At 35.7% G+C, this 15473-nt stretch overlaps 1 protein-coding gene across 2 annotated transcripts in view; it reads left to right on the forward strand.

Annotated features, from left to right (window-relative positions):
- CDK12 (cyclin dependent kinase 12) overlaps positions 1-15473 on the forward strand; it is a 40785-nt gene that overhangs the window by 5837 nt on the left and 19475 nt on the right. For both annotated transcript variants that reach the window (XM_055407748.2, XM_055407749.2), the window contains exons 2-6: positions 411-1292; positions 7281-7457; positions 8341-8480; positions 8984-9154; positions 12549-12738. In XM_055407748.2, the coding sequence (XP_055263723.2) occupies positions 411-1292; positions 7281-7457; positions 8341-8480; positions 8984-9154; positions 12549-12738 (1560 nt within the window). The remainder of the gene's footprint in view (positions 1-410; positions 1293-7280; positions 7458-8340; positions 8481-8983; positions 9155-12548; positions 12739-15473) is intronic.

The raw sequence follows: 15473 nt of genomic DNA on the forward strand, positions 1-15473 counted from the left end.
ATCAACCCTGAGTATTCATAGGAAGGACTGATGCTAAAGCTGAAACTTTAATACTTTGGCCACCTAATGAGAAGAGCCAGCTCATTGGAAAAGGCTCTGATGCTGGGAAAGATTGAGGGCAGGAGGAGAAGAGGGTGGCAGAGGATGAGATGATTAGATAGCAGGCTCAACGAACATGAGTTTGAGCAAACTCCGGGAGATAGTGAAGGACAAAGAAGCCTGGTGTGCTGCAGTCCATGGGGTCACAAAGAGTCAGACAGAACTGAGCGACTGAACAACAAGTCTATTTTTAAGATTACTAAGTACTCAAACTGGGTTTTTTTAGTTACAGTTCTTCATAGTTTAACTAATCTGTTTTCTTCCATATTGCTGTAGTCTATCCATTTAAATTTTTTTTCTTTTTCCAATAGAAAATCAATGAAGTCTAGAAGTAGAAGTCCTGCATATTCAAGACACTCATCTTCTCATAGTAAAAAGAAGAGATCCGGGTCACGCAGTCGACATTCCAGTATCTCACCTGTCAGGCTTCCATTGAACTCTAGCTTGGGAGCTGAACTCAGTAGGAAAAAGAAGGAAAGAGCAGCAGCAGCTGCAGCAGCAAAAATGGATGGGAAGGAATCCAAGGGTTCACCTATATTTTTGCCCAGAAAAGAGAACAGTTCAGTAGAGGCTAAGGATTCAGGCTTGGAGCCTAAAAAGTTACCCAGAAGTGTAAAATTGGAAAAATCTGCCCCAGATACTGAACTGGTGAATGTAATACATCTAAACACAGAGGTCAAAAATTCTTTAGATACAGGGAAAGTGAAGTTGGATGAGAACTCTGAGAAGCATCCTGTTCTTAAAGATACGAAAGTACAGGGAACAAGAGACTCTAAACCTGTAGCACTGAAAGAGGAGATTGTTACTCCAAAAGAGACAGAGACATCTGAAAAGGAGACCCTTCCACCTCTTCCCACAGTTACTTCTCCACCTCCTTTACCAACTACTACCCCTCCACCACAGACACCCCCCTTGCCACCTTTGCCTCCACTGCCAGCTCTTCCACAGCAGCCACCTCTGCCTCCTCCCCAGCCAACATTTAGTCAGGTTCTTTCTTCAAGTACTTCAACTTTGCCCCCCTCTGTTCATTCAAGGACATCTACTCTGTCCTCTCAGGCAAATTCTCAGCCCCCTGTACAGGTTTCTGTGAAGACTCAAGTATCTGTAACAGCTGCTATTCCACACCTAAAAACTTCAACGTTGCCTCCTCTGCCCCTCCCACCCTTATTACTGGGAGATGATGACATGGATAGGTAAGTTCTGTAGTTAACTGGGAAATTTTAACCCTCTTGATCTAAGTGTAATGTAGTTTTTGTTCTCAAGGCTTTGTCAAAATTATTCTAATGCATGTCTGTTTAGAATGCTTTCATGAATAGGAAATGCCTGTGATGTTTGGTTTTCAGTGGAAAAAGTCCTTATGTATGACATGATTAGGAAAAGAGAATTACAGTTTGAGGTCTAGTAATCCTTTTTCTCACAAAAGTATTTATCAATAATTTTGATTTAAATTTTTAAAAATCATGTGTTTTTATCCTTAAATTTTTATGTTGAAAATTTTAGTATTACATAGCTGCAGAAAAATTAACACCTATATGCCTTTCACCTAGATTGACCAGTTGTTAATTTTTTGCCATATTTTTTTAAACTATAGATATTATGACATTTTTGAATAGTTTAGCATGTCTCTCCTAACAAGAATGCTTTCCTATATAATCACAATACCTTTATCAACCTGAAAAATATTCATTTATTGAATAATATCAGTAGTATATCAATAATAATAATATTAATATCCTAAGTGGTCCCCAAAATGTCTTTTATATCAATTTTTTTCCATCTTGATACTTTAAAAAAATTATCCTTAAGAAGCAAAAGAACAATATGTAGAGTCTTTGCTAATTAGAATATAAATTCACAGTGTGGTGATAAGAGCTCTCATTTTAATGAGTCCTCTGAGTGTTGAGACCTGAAATGATTTGAAGCATGAATTGGATTTTATGGAAGGCATTAGGAAATATATTTGTTTAAATTCTTGGCGGGCCTAGCTAGGCAAGTACAACCAAACAAACTTGATTTAGCAGTGACATATACCATGGCAGTCTTTGGGTTATTGGTTTTTCTATGGAGATTCTGCCCTCTTGTTATAGAGAATATGAGTTTCACTTAATACAACAAGTTTTCATAGTAAGCACAGAAATAGACATTATCAGTCGTGCATCCCAGATCAATTCCCAAACTTCCATTACTTTCCAGGTGATAGCAGTAGTTTAAATAGTGATACATTTCAGCCCTTTAGGTCTGTATTTTTTCAGACTACTCTTTGTGCTTTTTTAGAAGGTGCAAGTGCAATAAATGATGGGAAAAGAGACTTTAAATGAATGGCTCCATTACTATATATAGTGGTAAATATGATTTTAAAGAAAAATTCCACATGCTCTTTCTAATATTAATAGGTATTAATGAATTCTGCCACATCCTGAGAACTACAAAGGAGAAGAAAAGAACCTGAAATTTATGTAGAAAAATTTGTTTGAGGTACACAATATACTTATCATAGATACAAAATATATATTTTTGTAGTTTTGTTGAAGTCATCCAGAGGCAACCTAGGCCACTATCTTTCCACGAGAACCTTGTTTAAATATTAGTTTACATAGTGGCTAGAATGATATCAGTGTGGCTAGGAATCTTCCTTTTGAAATGTTTACTTGACTAACCAAGTAGACATTGAACTTATCTACTGTGAGTCAGGGTAGAGTGCAGATTTGCAGAGGTGGAACAATTTTGATAGAAGACACATAGAGATTTCTATCTTTCAGATTGTAAATGAAGGGTAAAATAAGATCATTCAGTGCTTATTTGAGTATGTGTAGCTGTCTTTAAGAACACTCGAGAGAGAAGTGAGGAAAATTATTTTTGTTACATATTATTTCTGATTCCAAAAGTATAACTGTTTCATTTAATAGTACTTATTAAAGGTAGAAAAATGGACATGAAGATTTCTTCCAATATCAATTTTATTTTTTCACTATGTACTAACTTAAAATTCAAGATGGCTTTTCTGTTTTTGTCTTTATTTATTTGGTGCCACCCTTTCCATGTACCAGCTGCACCTTTCACATGAAAAACATTTGTTTATGAATTTAGAAAAAGGTTTTTTTGGCCATGTGGCATTTGGGACCCTACTTATTCAATCAGGGATCAAACTTGTGTCCCCTGCATAGGAAGCGCTGAATCTTAGCCATTGAACTGCCAGGCAGGGAAGTCCCAAAAAAATAATTTTATGTAAGAAGACTTTTTAGGAAGAAATCTGAAAGTTGTGAATGGAACTTCTGTTCCTCTGTACTTTATCTCATAGCAGACTACAGGAGCTTAAATGTTGAGAATGTGACTTATACATCTTTTTATTGCCTATAGTACTTTAAACATAAAGCACAGAATGCAGTCATTAAATATTGGTATATGAATAAGTAAAACTGCTGAAGGAACCAGGGTCAGGGCTTGTGTGAAATGAAATTGGGCATGTAGTTAAGAAATTATTTGTCACACGGATGATATAAAGCTTGTTTTAGAGGATGTGTCCTTTTGGGAAAAGAATTAATCTCTCTTTCAAACATATGTGTATATATATATAGTATGTATATTGAGCAGAAGTATATAAACCCAGGTATCAAGTGGAAGAGTGAATTTAATTAATGGTATTTGCAAAAACCTTTCTGATTCACAGTCTACAATTCTTGGTTTCTAGAAGCAAAAGCTTCCAAACATCCACTTTGATATAATGCATTCTTCACAGACATAGCTGTTCATGGGGATATGCTGCTTTTAAGGAGATCATCCATATGCATGCGGCTAAATTGCTTCAGTTGTGTCTGACTCTGTGCGACCCTATGGACTGTAACTCCCCCTGCCCCCAGTCTCTGTCCATGGCTCTGTCCATGGGATTCTCCAGGCAAGAATATTGGAGTGGGTTGCCATGTCCTCCTCCAGGGGATCTTCCTGATTCAGTGATCAAACATGCATCTCTTATGTCTCCTGCATTGGCAAGCAGATTCTTTACCCCTTAGCCACCTGGGAAGTCCATTCATCTGTATACTCTTCTTTAAATTTTCAGTTAACCAAATAGGGTTTTTAAAATGTTGTTTTCATCCCTATTTTTTGGATAGTCTGGTTCATCTGAAGTTTTATCAGACTTGAGTAGAGTCTACAGGATTCTTAAAGGCTGTATTTTTAAAGTACTGAACTCTTGTATAAAAGACCTCTTAAATGTTCAGGTTTGAATTTAGGATTTTGCTAATAGAATGCTTGTTTTCTATTTCTAGTCTATTAGAATGCTAATAGAATGTTTTTAATGTGTTCATTCAAATTTTAATAGAAGTTTATAAAAATAAATCACTTTTTAAACAACCTTCTTTAAGAGGAAGGAGATGAATGACCATATTTAAAGTGCATGGTCACCCAGTCTCCTCTGTCCATGGGATTTCCCAAGCAAGAATACTGGAGTGTGTTGCCATTTCTTCCTCCAGGGGATTTTCCCAACCCAGGGATCGAACCTATGTCTCCTGTGTCTGCTGCATTGCTGGCAGATTCTTTATTCACTGAGCCGTCCGGGATGGGGATATTTAAAGTTGTTTATTTTAAATTTTGATTTGTATTTAAATTACAAAAATTAATTTTGGGGAATTCCCTGACTTTTCAGTGGTTAGCACTCCAAGCTTCCACTGCTGTGGGCCCAAGTTCCATCCCTGGTCAGAGAATTGAGAACCTACAAGCTGTGTGACATGGCCCCAAAAAAAGTTAATTTTCTTTTTGTGTAGTTCATATGTAAATTCATATTTTTTTTATTAACAGTAAAGACTTATAAGAGGCGTTTACATTGTACCTACAGAATAAATTCCAGCATCATAAATTCCAAGCGACTATCCATATTCTAAAATGTGAGCACTCTGGGATTTGACAACTTTTTTTTTTTTGATTATACACAGGCATTAATGCAACCTTGTCTCCATGAGTGAACCCATCTGCTGGTAAAAATGGAGAAGGAAATACTGATATTGATAGGGTCAATCAGTTCTTTCTGGTGCTGAATCTCCAAGTAACGACTGAGGTGCTCCCTATTTCTTCCACTGTGTTAGACCCTCTCTGCATTTGCCGTATGTTCTCAGAACCATGTAGAGCTTTATTTCAGGGAGTCCCCTACACTAAAGGCTAAAGGCCATAATATTACTAAGCATTGCAATTTTATCATTTTTATTTTATGCATCATTATTGCAAGGCTTTTGGTACATGTGGAATTTGTTGAAACAGAATTTAACCTCTGTTTAACTTGTGTGCTCTAAACTGGTAGTACATATCCCATCAAACACTCATTCTTTCTTGAAATAACATACTGAAATACAGTTTTTCAGAAGCAATGTACATTTTCACAATAGCAAATAATATTTGAACTCATAAAGTAAATTTTTTAGAAAATAAGATGTAAATGTAAAACATAGACTGAACTTACATGAAATGATGGTGAAAGAATTCAGTTAATTTAATTCTAGTGACACAGAACCAAGCTGGACTTTATTTTTGAATCATGAATTGAAGTTTATAAGAAGTATTTTGACAGTAATTGAAAAATTAGGAATTTTCTTTTCTGAATGTCTTAAAAATTGGGGAAATTTTAAAAACCTATATGACATCCTGACCCAAAAGTTTTCTGGTAACAGACTTTGTTTCAAGGTAGAAAAATCTTACTGCAAGTTGGTGTGTGTTCATCACTATCAGTAATTTAACAGAAAATTTCAGATGATCGTTTTGCTCTACCTTGACTACCCCAGTTCTGGTTGATATGGTGCAAACTAGATTCTGTTATTTTGTATGATTTTTGAGATTAAAATGATGAAAAATAATAGGAAATAGTAGCTTTTGAGATTTTGTTTCACACACTGAAGGTAGCAGTATGCTTTAAAAAGATAATGTTGCAAAAAAAAAATAAAAAGATACGTTGCAAGGGATAGCTGTATTATCCATTAGATGTATTTATGGTTCTATGTAAGTATTTATGAAAGTTTTCTCTTAATAACCACTTGCTGAAAAAGTAGAAGTTCCTACTGTGGTTAGGATTCTCAGATCATTTTTAATCTTCTGATACTGTGATGGAATACAAAAAACTATCATGGTTTTATTTCTAGACATGAATTAGTATGCTGCCTGTCTTTTCTGAGGACATGCATGGCACAAAATCCTTCTTTTACTCATAAGTAGAGGTGGTTAAAAAATTAGATCTGAAAATTGAATTTTCTAATGTATTCCAGAAAAGCCATCCCTTTTGTTCCCCCACTGACTATTATAATTTGTTGGAGAGGCTTTCTGCTGCAGTACTTTGTTGTTGTTGTTTAGTCATTGTCGTGTCTGACTCTTGTGACCCCATGAACTGTAGCCCACTAGGCTCCTTTCTCCAGGAAATTTCCCAGGCAAGAATACTGGCATGAGTTGCCATTTCCTTCTCCAGGGGATTTTCCCAACCCAGGCATTGAACCGGTGTCTTTGGCATTGGCAGGAAGGTTCTTTACCATTACCATTTGAGCCACCAGTGCTTTAATGATTCTGAATAGTCTCTTGGACTCGTTCTCCTTAGTTTGAGGGTTATTTATCCATTTTGGATGGTTGAATATGATTGCCTTTTCTTCCCAACAAGTAGAATAAATCAGTGAATTTTTTCATTTATTTTGATTTCCAGCTTAGCTGTATTTCTTAAAAAACACTAAAATACTCTTTGCTTTTTCCAAGTTTCTCTCCACATCTTTAGTAACATAGTAGTATTACACTGTTGGGCTTTCCATCAGTATTGAAATCTTTAGAACAGGTTTGATGACTACGCAGGTTGCTATGGTGCTTTGCAAATTTATTTGTTTATTTATTTTTGCAAATTTAAGATTATAACTTCCTGTATTTTATTTCATCTCAATAAAAATCCAGATAGCCTCTTCGGGAGGACATTAAAGAGTTCATTAAAGTTTCTACAAATAATATCCCAGTTTTTTTTTTTTTTAATATACTGTAGATTTCTTTTTGCAAAATCCAAGTCTCTTTAACTGACTAAACTCCATTTCTTTATGTTATATTACAGGGGCTTTTCCCTTAAAAGTAAAATCTTTGTAATCTCTTAATAACCAGACATGACAATCTTTGAGTTTTATTTGCTCATTCTTTGAGTAATTGTGATCTTTTTCTTTTTTTCCTCTCTTGTTTAGTCCGAAAGAAACTCTACCTTCAAAACCTGTGAAGAAAGAGAAGGAACAGAGACCACGTCACCTACTCACAGACCTCCCTCTCCCTCCAGAGCTCCCTGGTGGGGATCCATCTCCACCAGACTCTCCAGAACCAAAGGCAATCACACCACCTCAGCAACCATACAAAAAGAGACCAAAGTGAGTTTTTGGCAGGATCCATCCCTACCTTTGGACCACAACCTAGACCATTAGGATCATAGAGGATTGGGCCTAATGTAGATCTTCCTTTATTTTCACAGATAAAATTCTTTCATCTACATCCCCAGATACCTTGTCATGTTTTTTAGAAAAGTAATAATTTTCCAAATTCAAGTTTACCATGAACATTGATCCCATGGTATCTTTTGAGTTCATACTACTTAGAGTATTAAAGAAGAAAAAAATCATTTTATTCAGAGGATGTCAACCATGTACATATTAATGAGCAATTAATAGATGGTAGGGGGTTTTTTCCCCTGAACTACATGAGTTGCCATGTCATAATGTAGTAGAATCTGAGTTTGATGTCCTGATTGCTAGCCTTCTTCTCTTAGTAAGAAAAACAGTTGCCATTTTTTGAGCATATATTATTGCCAAAGTTTTATATTTTATAGTAACCCTATAATGTAGGGATTATTTTCCCATTCTATAGTTGAGGAAGCCAGTAAGAAGTTAGAAAGTAAGCAGCAATTCTATTATTTGATCTTATGTCTTCCTGAGGCAGAAAAAGAGAAAAATCTCAGCCACTGTGAGAGACTGTTTACTATTTATTTTATATTATTTGATTCCTGGCTTTTTAATAAAGAAACTGATAAAAGACCCAGGAATCAAAGAAATCATCATAAAAGAATTCTGGCTTTTTCTTTGAATACACTTAGAGAATTTCTTGGCATGGTTAGTACTCTCAGCTTCCACTTGAAGGTCATGGGTTTGATCCTGGGTTGGGAAACAAGATTCCACAAGCTGTGTGACGCAGGAGAAAAAAATACACTTAAATTTTTAGAGCAACATTTTTGTTTATTTTTTTGTTTGCCTTTTTTAGAATTTGTTGTCCGCGTTATGGAGAAAGAAGACAAACAGAAAGTGACTGGGGGAAGCGCTGTGTGGACAAGTTTGACATTATTGGGATTATTGGAGAGGGAACTTATGGCCAGGTATATAAAGCCAAGGACAAAGACACAGGTAAATAATGCCAAAAAATTCTAGATGTCAGAAGGCTAAAAATTTAGCGGTACTGCTGTTTTAAGTGGATTTAGCAAAAGTAAACTTTGAATTCTAACTTGGTCTCCAAAAGTTACAAAATAGACTAAAATTTTCCGAAAGCACAGTATAATTATTACCCTCTAAAACCCTTCCTTCTGGTTGTCCATTGAAAAAGTTTTGGGGGATTTAAGAAAAGGTAGAAATAAAATTTGTAAGTTGCTCTTTGTTTGGTAAGGAGTTAGTCCTTGAAAATAAAATGAAGTAGTTTAATTTTTGGTATATTTTAATAATCCAGAATTTTTAGGCCTAATTGAATATGAATTAAAATTTTAAAGTCATTTAAAAATCAAAGATAAGAAAGGGAACCTGGGGATTTTAAAGTAGGCATTAAGTTTATCAGAGCAAGAGCATATATTGGTTGATTCATAATGGTGGCCAGAAAATGCTAATTATGATAAAACTGTTTGAATTTGCTGTAATAGGAGAGCTAGTGGCCCTGAAGAAGGTGAGACTAGACAATGAAAAAGAGGGCTTCCCAATCACAGCCATTCGTGAGATCAAAATCCTTCGTCAGCTGATCCACCGAAGTGTTGTTAACATGAAGGAAATTGTCACAGATAAGCAGGATGCACTGGATTTCAAGAAGGACAAAGGTACTAGCAAAGAATCGTGTTTCTCTATGGTAGATTGGTACATTTTATTTCCCTTTTCTTAGCTTGTTTCCATGTTTGTGTTTTTTAACAGGTTGTACTAAAGAAATCCAGCTTCTTTAATTCATATCAAAATTAAGATGTTAATACATTGCTCTTATGCTGAACAATGCGTATTTTATAAAATGTCCATCCATCCTCATCAGTGTACTCTTACACTTTTGAAATGATTGTTAATCATTACAATTACAGTGCTATAACACCTAATAAGGCCAGCACATAAAAAATGTAAGATTCTCCTCCAAGCAACATTTTGAAGTGTTTTTTTTTGTTTTTCACAAATTATAATAATAGTAATGAAAGTTAAAACCCGAATTAGACAGTTATTCTCATTTTTACATCCTTCCTTCACTTATGCTGTGCTTAGTCACTCAATCATGTCCAGCTGTTTGCCACCCCATGGCCTGTAGCCTGCCAGGTTACTGTATCCATGGGGATTCTCCAGGCAAGAATACTGGAGTGGGTTGCCATGACTTCCTCCAGGGGATCTTCCCAATCCAGGGTTCAAATCTAGGTCTCCCACATTTCAGGCAGATTGTTTACCATCTGAAGTCACCAAGGAAGCCCAGGAATACTGGAGTGGGTAGCCTAGCTCTTCTCCAGGGGATCTTCCTGACCCAGAACCGGGGTCTCTTGCATTGCAGTGGGATTCTTTACCGGCTGAGCTACTAGGAAGCCCTCCTTCATTTATATGCATCTTTTTTTTTTTTTAAACGTAGCTTTGTACTTATAGTTTATCATCCAAAACAGGTATTTCTAAAACAATTTTCTTCAGGTCACATTGTGGTTTTCCTGGATTTGTAACTTGTCTTTGGGGAATAAAATTGTTGAAGTCTATCTATGACATCCAGCCAACTTCTGTTAAAATAAATCTGAAGGTTTAGAAATGGGCAGCTGTAAAGAGATAGCATATGTGAATATAGCCTGGGATATTAAGAGAAAATATGATTGAAATACATAAAATTAGGAGGGTATTGGTTAAAGTTGGACTTCTTTACAGAGCCTCAGAGATACTAGCATTAAGAGAGTAGTATCTCTTGAGTTTAGTAGAAGCAGTTTTAAAGAAAAGGAAATTCTGCTTAGATAAATTTATGAAAGTTAGATTAGAATAGAATTAAGTATACTAGGTATATTTCTGGGTGTGTTTTTTAACCTTTTCTGATTATAAAAATAATACAGAGTAAAGATGCATAAGAAAATGTTAATTGGTTGCTTTTGTTGTTGTTTTTTTTTTTTGAACAGAGGAAAATTTATGCGTCGAACCTGGACTGGTCACTTATAATATACATGCTACAATTCCATTCTCTCCAATCATTCCACCTTCACCCTCTCCCACAGAGTCCCAAAGACTGTTCTAAATGCCTATGTCTCTTTTGCAGTCTCTTATACAGGGTTCAGGTTACCATTTTTCTAAATTCCATATATATGCGTTAATATACGATATTGATGTTCTTCTTTCTGGCTTACTTCACTCTGTATAATAGGCTCCAATTTCATCCACCTCATTGGTTGCTTTTGGACAGGTGCTTGCCTTATCCATATCATTCTGTACTGTATAAATAATTTACTATATACTGTTCAAATTCTTTTTCTTAAAAATCATAAAATAATTGAGGACTTCCTTGGCAGTCCAGTGGTTTGGACTCCATGCTTTCACAGCAGTGGGCACAGGTTCAGTCCATGGTCAGGGAAACGAACATGCTGTGCGGAATGGCCAAAAAATAAATTTTTTTTTTTAATCACAAAAAAATAAGTGAATAAATGGATGTGATGCATGCCTATTGTGGAAGAAATGAGAATATAGATAAATAAGAAAAGGAAAATGGCAATCACTTCTTTCCCACCCCCTTCCAGTATACTCCCATCCATAGAAAATCACTATATAGTATTAACATTTTGGCATATTTCTTTCTGGTACTTCATAGATATTGTATTTATTTTAACATAACTGAGGTCAAGGTGTATTTAGTGCTTTATATCTTGCTATAAGCAATTTCCTGTATCATTAACATGTTTTGATGAGAGTGCATGAAGATAAATGAATCCAAATTTAATTTCACCAGTCCTTGTCGAGCAATTAGTTGTCGGTTTAAAAATATAATAGCACTGCATTGAGCATCTTTGTTTAAATCATTGCATTTTGATTTATTTCTTAATATAATTTCCTAGAAATAGAATTATTTGGTGAAAGGAATTTTCATATTTAATTGTAGATTGCATAATAATTTATGTCCCACCAGTGAGTCCCATCTCACTTAATCTTCCATAATGTTGAATTTATCTTTTTAAAAAACTGTCATCTGATAGGTAAAGCATGAGTGATACCATTATTTTGGATTGCATTCCAATTTTTTCCCTTGTCTATGAATTTTACTTATTTTTCTCTTTCTTGAGTTGTCCCTTTGTATCCTTTATCCACTCCTCTTTTACAATTTTAGTGTTTTCTTTTTTGTAGGAGGGCTTAACTAAAGCTAAGGTATTCCTTTAATCCAGTGGTTGTTAACTTTTTGATAGTCATGGACCTTTTAAAATATCTCATGGATTCATTCTTCAAAAAAACATTTAAAATGTTATATGCTATTTCAGAGTCCTTGAAGCCTACCCTCTAGACTAAGAATCCTTGCCTTTATGTTACTGAGAGAAGAATTTTAGACTGGATAGATCACAGTATAACTAGGTCTAGTGTTTCTTATGTTACAGAATTTGCCTCTATTATGCACCATGCTGAAAGTGTAAAGATAATGTGGATTTCAAATCTTTTACAATTCTCTTAGCCTTTTACCTACTTTTAAATTTAGGATGTTGAATTGGATGATTCCTTTTTCTTTCAATTCTTAGATACTGTTAATTTCATTAATAGTCTACTAAATGCACCCCTGGCATATTATGTAAGTGCTGTTAGCACTTCTATAAAGATTTCTACAAAAGTAGTCTTAGACTGTGTAACAAATGGGCATGGTTGTGTGTTACAAGTAAAACTTTATTTACAGCAGTAGACAGAAGGGATTTGCCCTAAGCAGTCTGTAATTTGCCAACTGATTTAGATCATAAAAGACTAGTTATACAACCTAATTGGGGGAGTTGTCCCCTTCAAGACGTAAGTAGTCCAAAGAGCACCAGACTGTGGGTTAGAAGATTAATTCAAATAGTAGTTCTGTTATTTATTATTAGAATGGGCAAGTTACTCAATTGCTGGAGTTTTAGTTTTTTCATATATAAAATTAAACATCTTTTTCTAGAGAGCTGATGGTCAACTCCAAAATTATATAAAAATTAAGGCATTGTTATTTCAGCATCCTTTTTCTCTTTTCTAAATTTTTTCTTTCATCCTATGTAGGAGCCTTTTACCTTGTATTTGAATATATGGACCATGACTTAATGGGACTTCTGGAATCTGGTTTGGTGCACTTTTCTGAGGACCATATCAAGTCATTCATGAAACAGCTAATGGAAGGATTGGATTACTGTCACAAAAAGAATTTCCTGCATCGGGATATTAAGTGTTCTAACATTTTGCTGAACAACAGGTAACATAGTAACCATATGAGGTTAAGCATTTTCTCCCTCTCTTCTGACACCCTTAGTTTCAGCTAATTAATTAAAGAGTTATAGGTAGACCCAGTAATGCATTGTTTGTGTTTATGTACATCTGATGTCTGTACTTTAGGAACAGCTTGTGATGGGATACTTTTATCAGCAGAGTCTCAGACTCAATCTTAGTAAGGAACTAAAGGAGATACGATTGTAAAGGTATTTTTTATTTCATTTATAAAGGTTTTTTTAAATGCAAATATTTTAGAGAATCACTCACATCCTACAGGAATATTCAGAGAGCTTTTGCCATAGTTAGTAATACTTTTGTGGTCCTAAGCAAATTCCTACACACATTGAATTCTTAAGGAAATTCTCCTTTGTTTTGTTGACAGAAACAAACCTGCTTATATCTGCTTTTGAGACTTTCTTAGTTATCGAATTTCAGAGTAAATACAGATGTAGTTGGGGACTGACCTTTCTGCCAGCAGTTACTCCTGGGTTTTAATAGTATAGACAGACAGGAATTTGGTAAAGAACAGTGTTAATCCTTCAGAAGTTTTTATCATCTGCTTCCTTCCTCTTTGGCTGTTTGCTTAAAGTGAATTGGTGATATCATTTGTTACTCACAGTAGCCTTGAGTAATAGCCCTACATATTGAGGAATCAAAAGCAAGTCTGGAACCATTGAAATAAGGCCAGTGTTGGTTCTGTAGGTAATTAGGCTGTTTATAGCCATCTTTGTCTGATGCAAGGAGATCCAGCCAGTCCATCCTAAAGGAGATCAGTCCTGGGTATTCATTGGAAGGACTGATGTTGAGGCTGAAACTCCAATACTTTGGCCACCTGATGCGAAGAGCTGACTCACTTGAAAAGACCCTGATGCTGGGAAAGATTGAGGGCAGGAAGAGAAGGGGACGACAGAGGATGAGATGGTTGGATAGCATCACCGACTCCATGGACATGAGTTTGGGTAAACTCTGGGAGTTGGTGATAGACAGGGAGGCCTGGCGTGCTGCAGTTCATGGGGTCACAAAGAGTCAGAAACAAGTGAGCAACTAAACTGAACTTGTCTGATGCACCCTTTGTATTAAATATTTCTGTTCAGTTCTGTTTAACAAATATTATCTATTAATAGATGGGACTATAAAATGAATATGACATGTTTCCTATCTTTGTGGATTTGGGTGACCAACTCTTCAGGGTTGCCCAGGACTGTCCTGGTTTTAGCACCTAAAGTCCCATGTTGGATGGTTGGTCCCTGGAGAGTTGCATTTAGTAGGGAAGCAAAACAAATAAATTGCTTATTTCTGTAAACATTTATTAAACTCCCCCCAACCCCCGGATTTGGGAGCATCTGGGAAGATGTGATTTCAAGGAATGAATAGGAATTTACCAGAATGACAACAGAGGGTTACATTTCTAGGCAAAATGATTGAATTTACAAATTCACATTTGTAAATTCACATTTACAAATTCACAAAATTTACAAAAGCACATAAATGTGAAAATAACATAGCATGTTTGAAAAACTGGAAAAGGAGTCAGTATTGCTAGGGCAAGAAGAGTGAAACACATAATGGCGAAATGAAGCTGGACAGTTGCAAGGAGCCAATTTAAGCTTTATTTATAAGAGACAGCCATTAAGAGGTGCTGGTTAATTTTTTGTTTTCAAATTATACAATTAATCCATTATCATTAATTGTCCAAATTACTGTAAAATTATTACTTAAATACCTTTATGAGATAAAACATGATATTAAAAGATTCCTTTCTGTCACTATATCTGTGATCCACCACAATTCTTATTTAAGCTGGACTTGGTTAAAACCATCTATATATACAGTAATAATGCATCAAAAACTTTAATGATGATGGCTATCATGTTGCAGTTTTTTTTACTATAGTTTTAATATACTTTCTTCTGTTCCTTTTGCTCTTCTGTTGGAGGATGTGTCAGGCCAGGAAATAATTGCAGTCCTGCTTGGTGTCCATTCTGGTGCATCCAGCCCCTCTCTGTCCCTAACTTCCCGAGTTCAGGAAGCTGGTGATCTTCTAGACTAAAGTGAATTTTCTTTTCAGTTTTCTAAGCACGCTGCAGGAGTCTCATGGTCTAGTCTGATCCAACCAGCCTCTGCTCTTGCCCATTTAGTTCTGTCTACACAGAGACTTTTGAGTGAGATGGTGTAGAGAGGAGTCCTCAGCTGGATGAAGGAGGGAAAACAGTTGATGAGAGAGGGAGGAGAGTGGGGTTGGGCTTCGTAATGTTTATCTTAATTACACAACTATATATGAAACCAAATTATTTTAGATACAAGAGAGACTAAGTAGTCTTTTGCTTTAGAAAAGTCACTGAATGGTCACTATATAGGGTGTGGACTGGGGGCACACAGACTTATTAAAAACATCATAAGAAATGGTCTGAACTTAAACTAACCAAGGCATTGCGAGTAGAGGATGGACAGCATGGACTTGGTAGATCAGTAGACTTGATGAGAGAGTGAATGGTGGGGAATCAATCAGTGTACTCACAGATTTCTCACTTGAGAAACTATCTAGGTGGGCGGCACAGTAGTCAATATAGGAATACAGGAAGAATAGGATGCATCAGGCGAAAGAGGAAACCCCATACTATAGTATATTCAGGGTGCTATAATATATTCAGGGTAGTGATATCAAATGGGCATATGATCACATGGGAGTTTCAAACTAGCAGTGTAGATTCAGGAGTT

The sequence above is a fragment of the Moschus berezovskii genome, chromosome 20, assembly GCF_049115385.1.
Source record: "Moschus berezovskii isolate FMDL1 chromosome 20, NW_MosBer_1.0, whole genome shotgun sequence".
NCBI lineage: Eukaryota > Metazoa > Chordata > Mammalia > Artiodactyla > Moschidae > Moschus > Moschus berezovskii.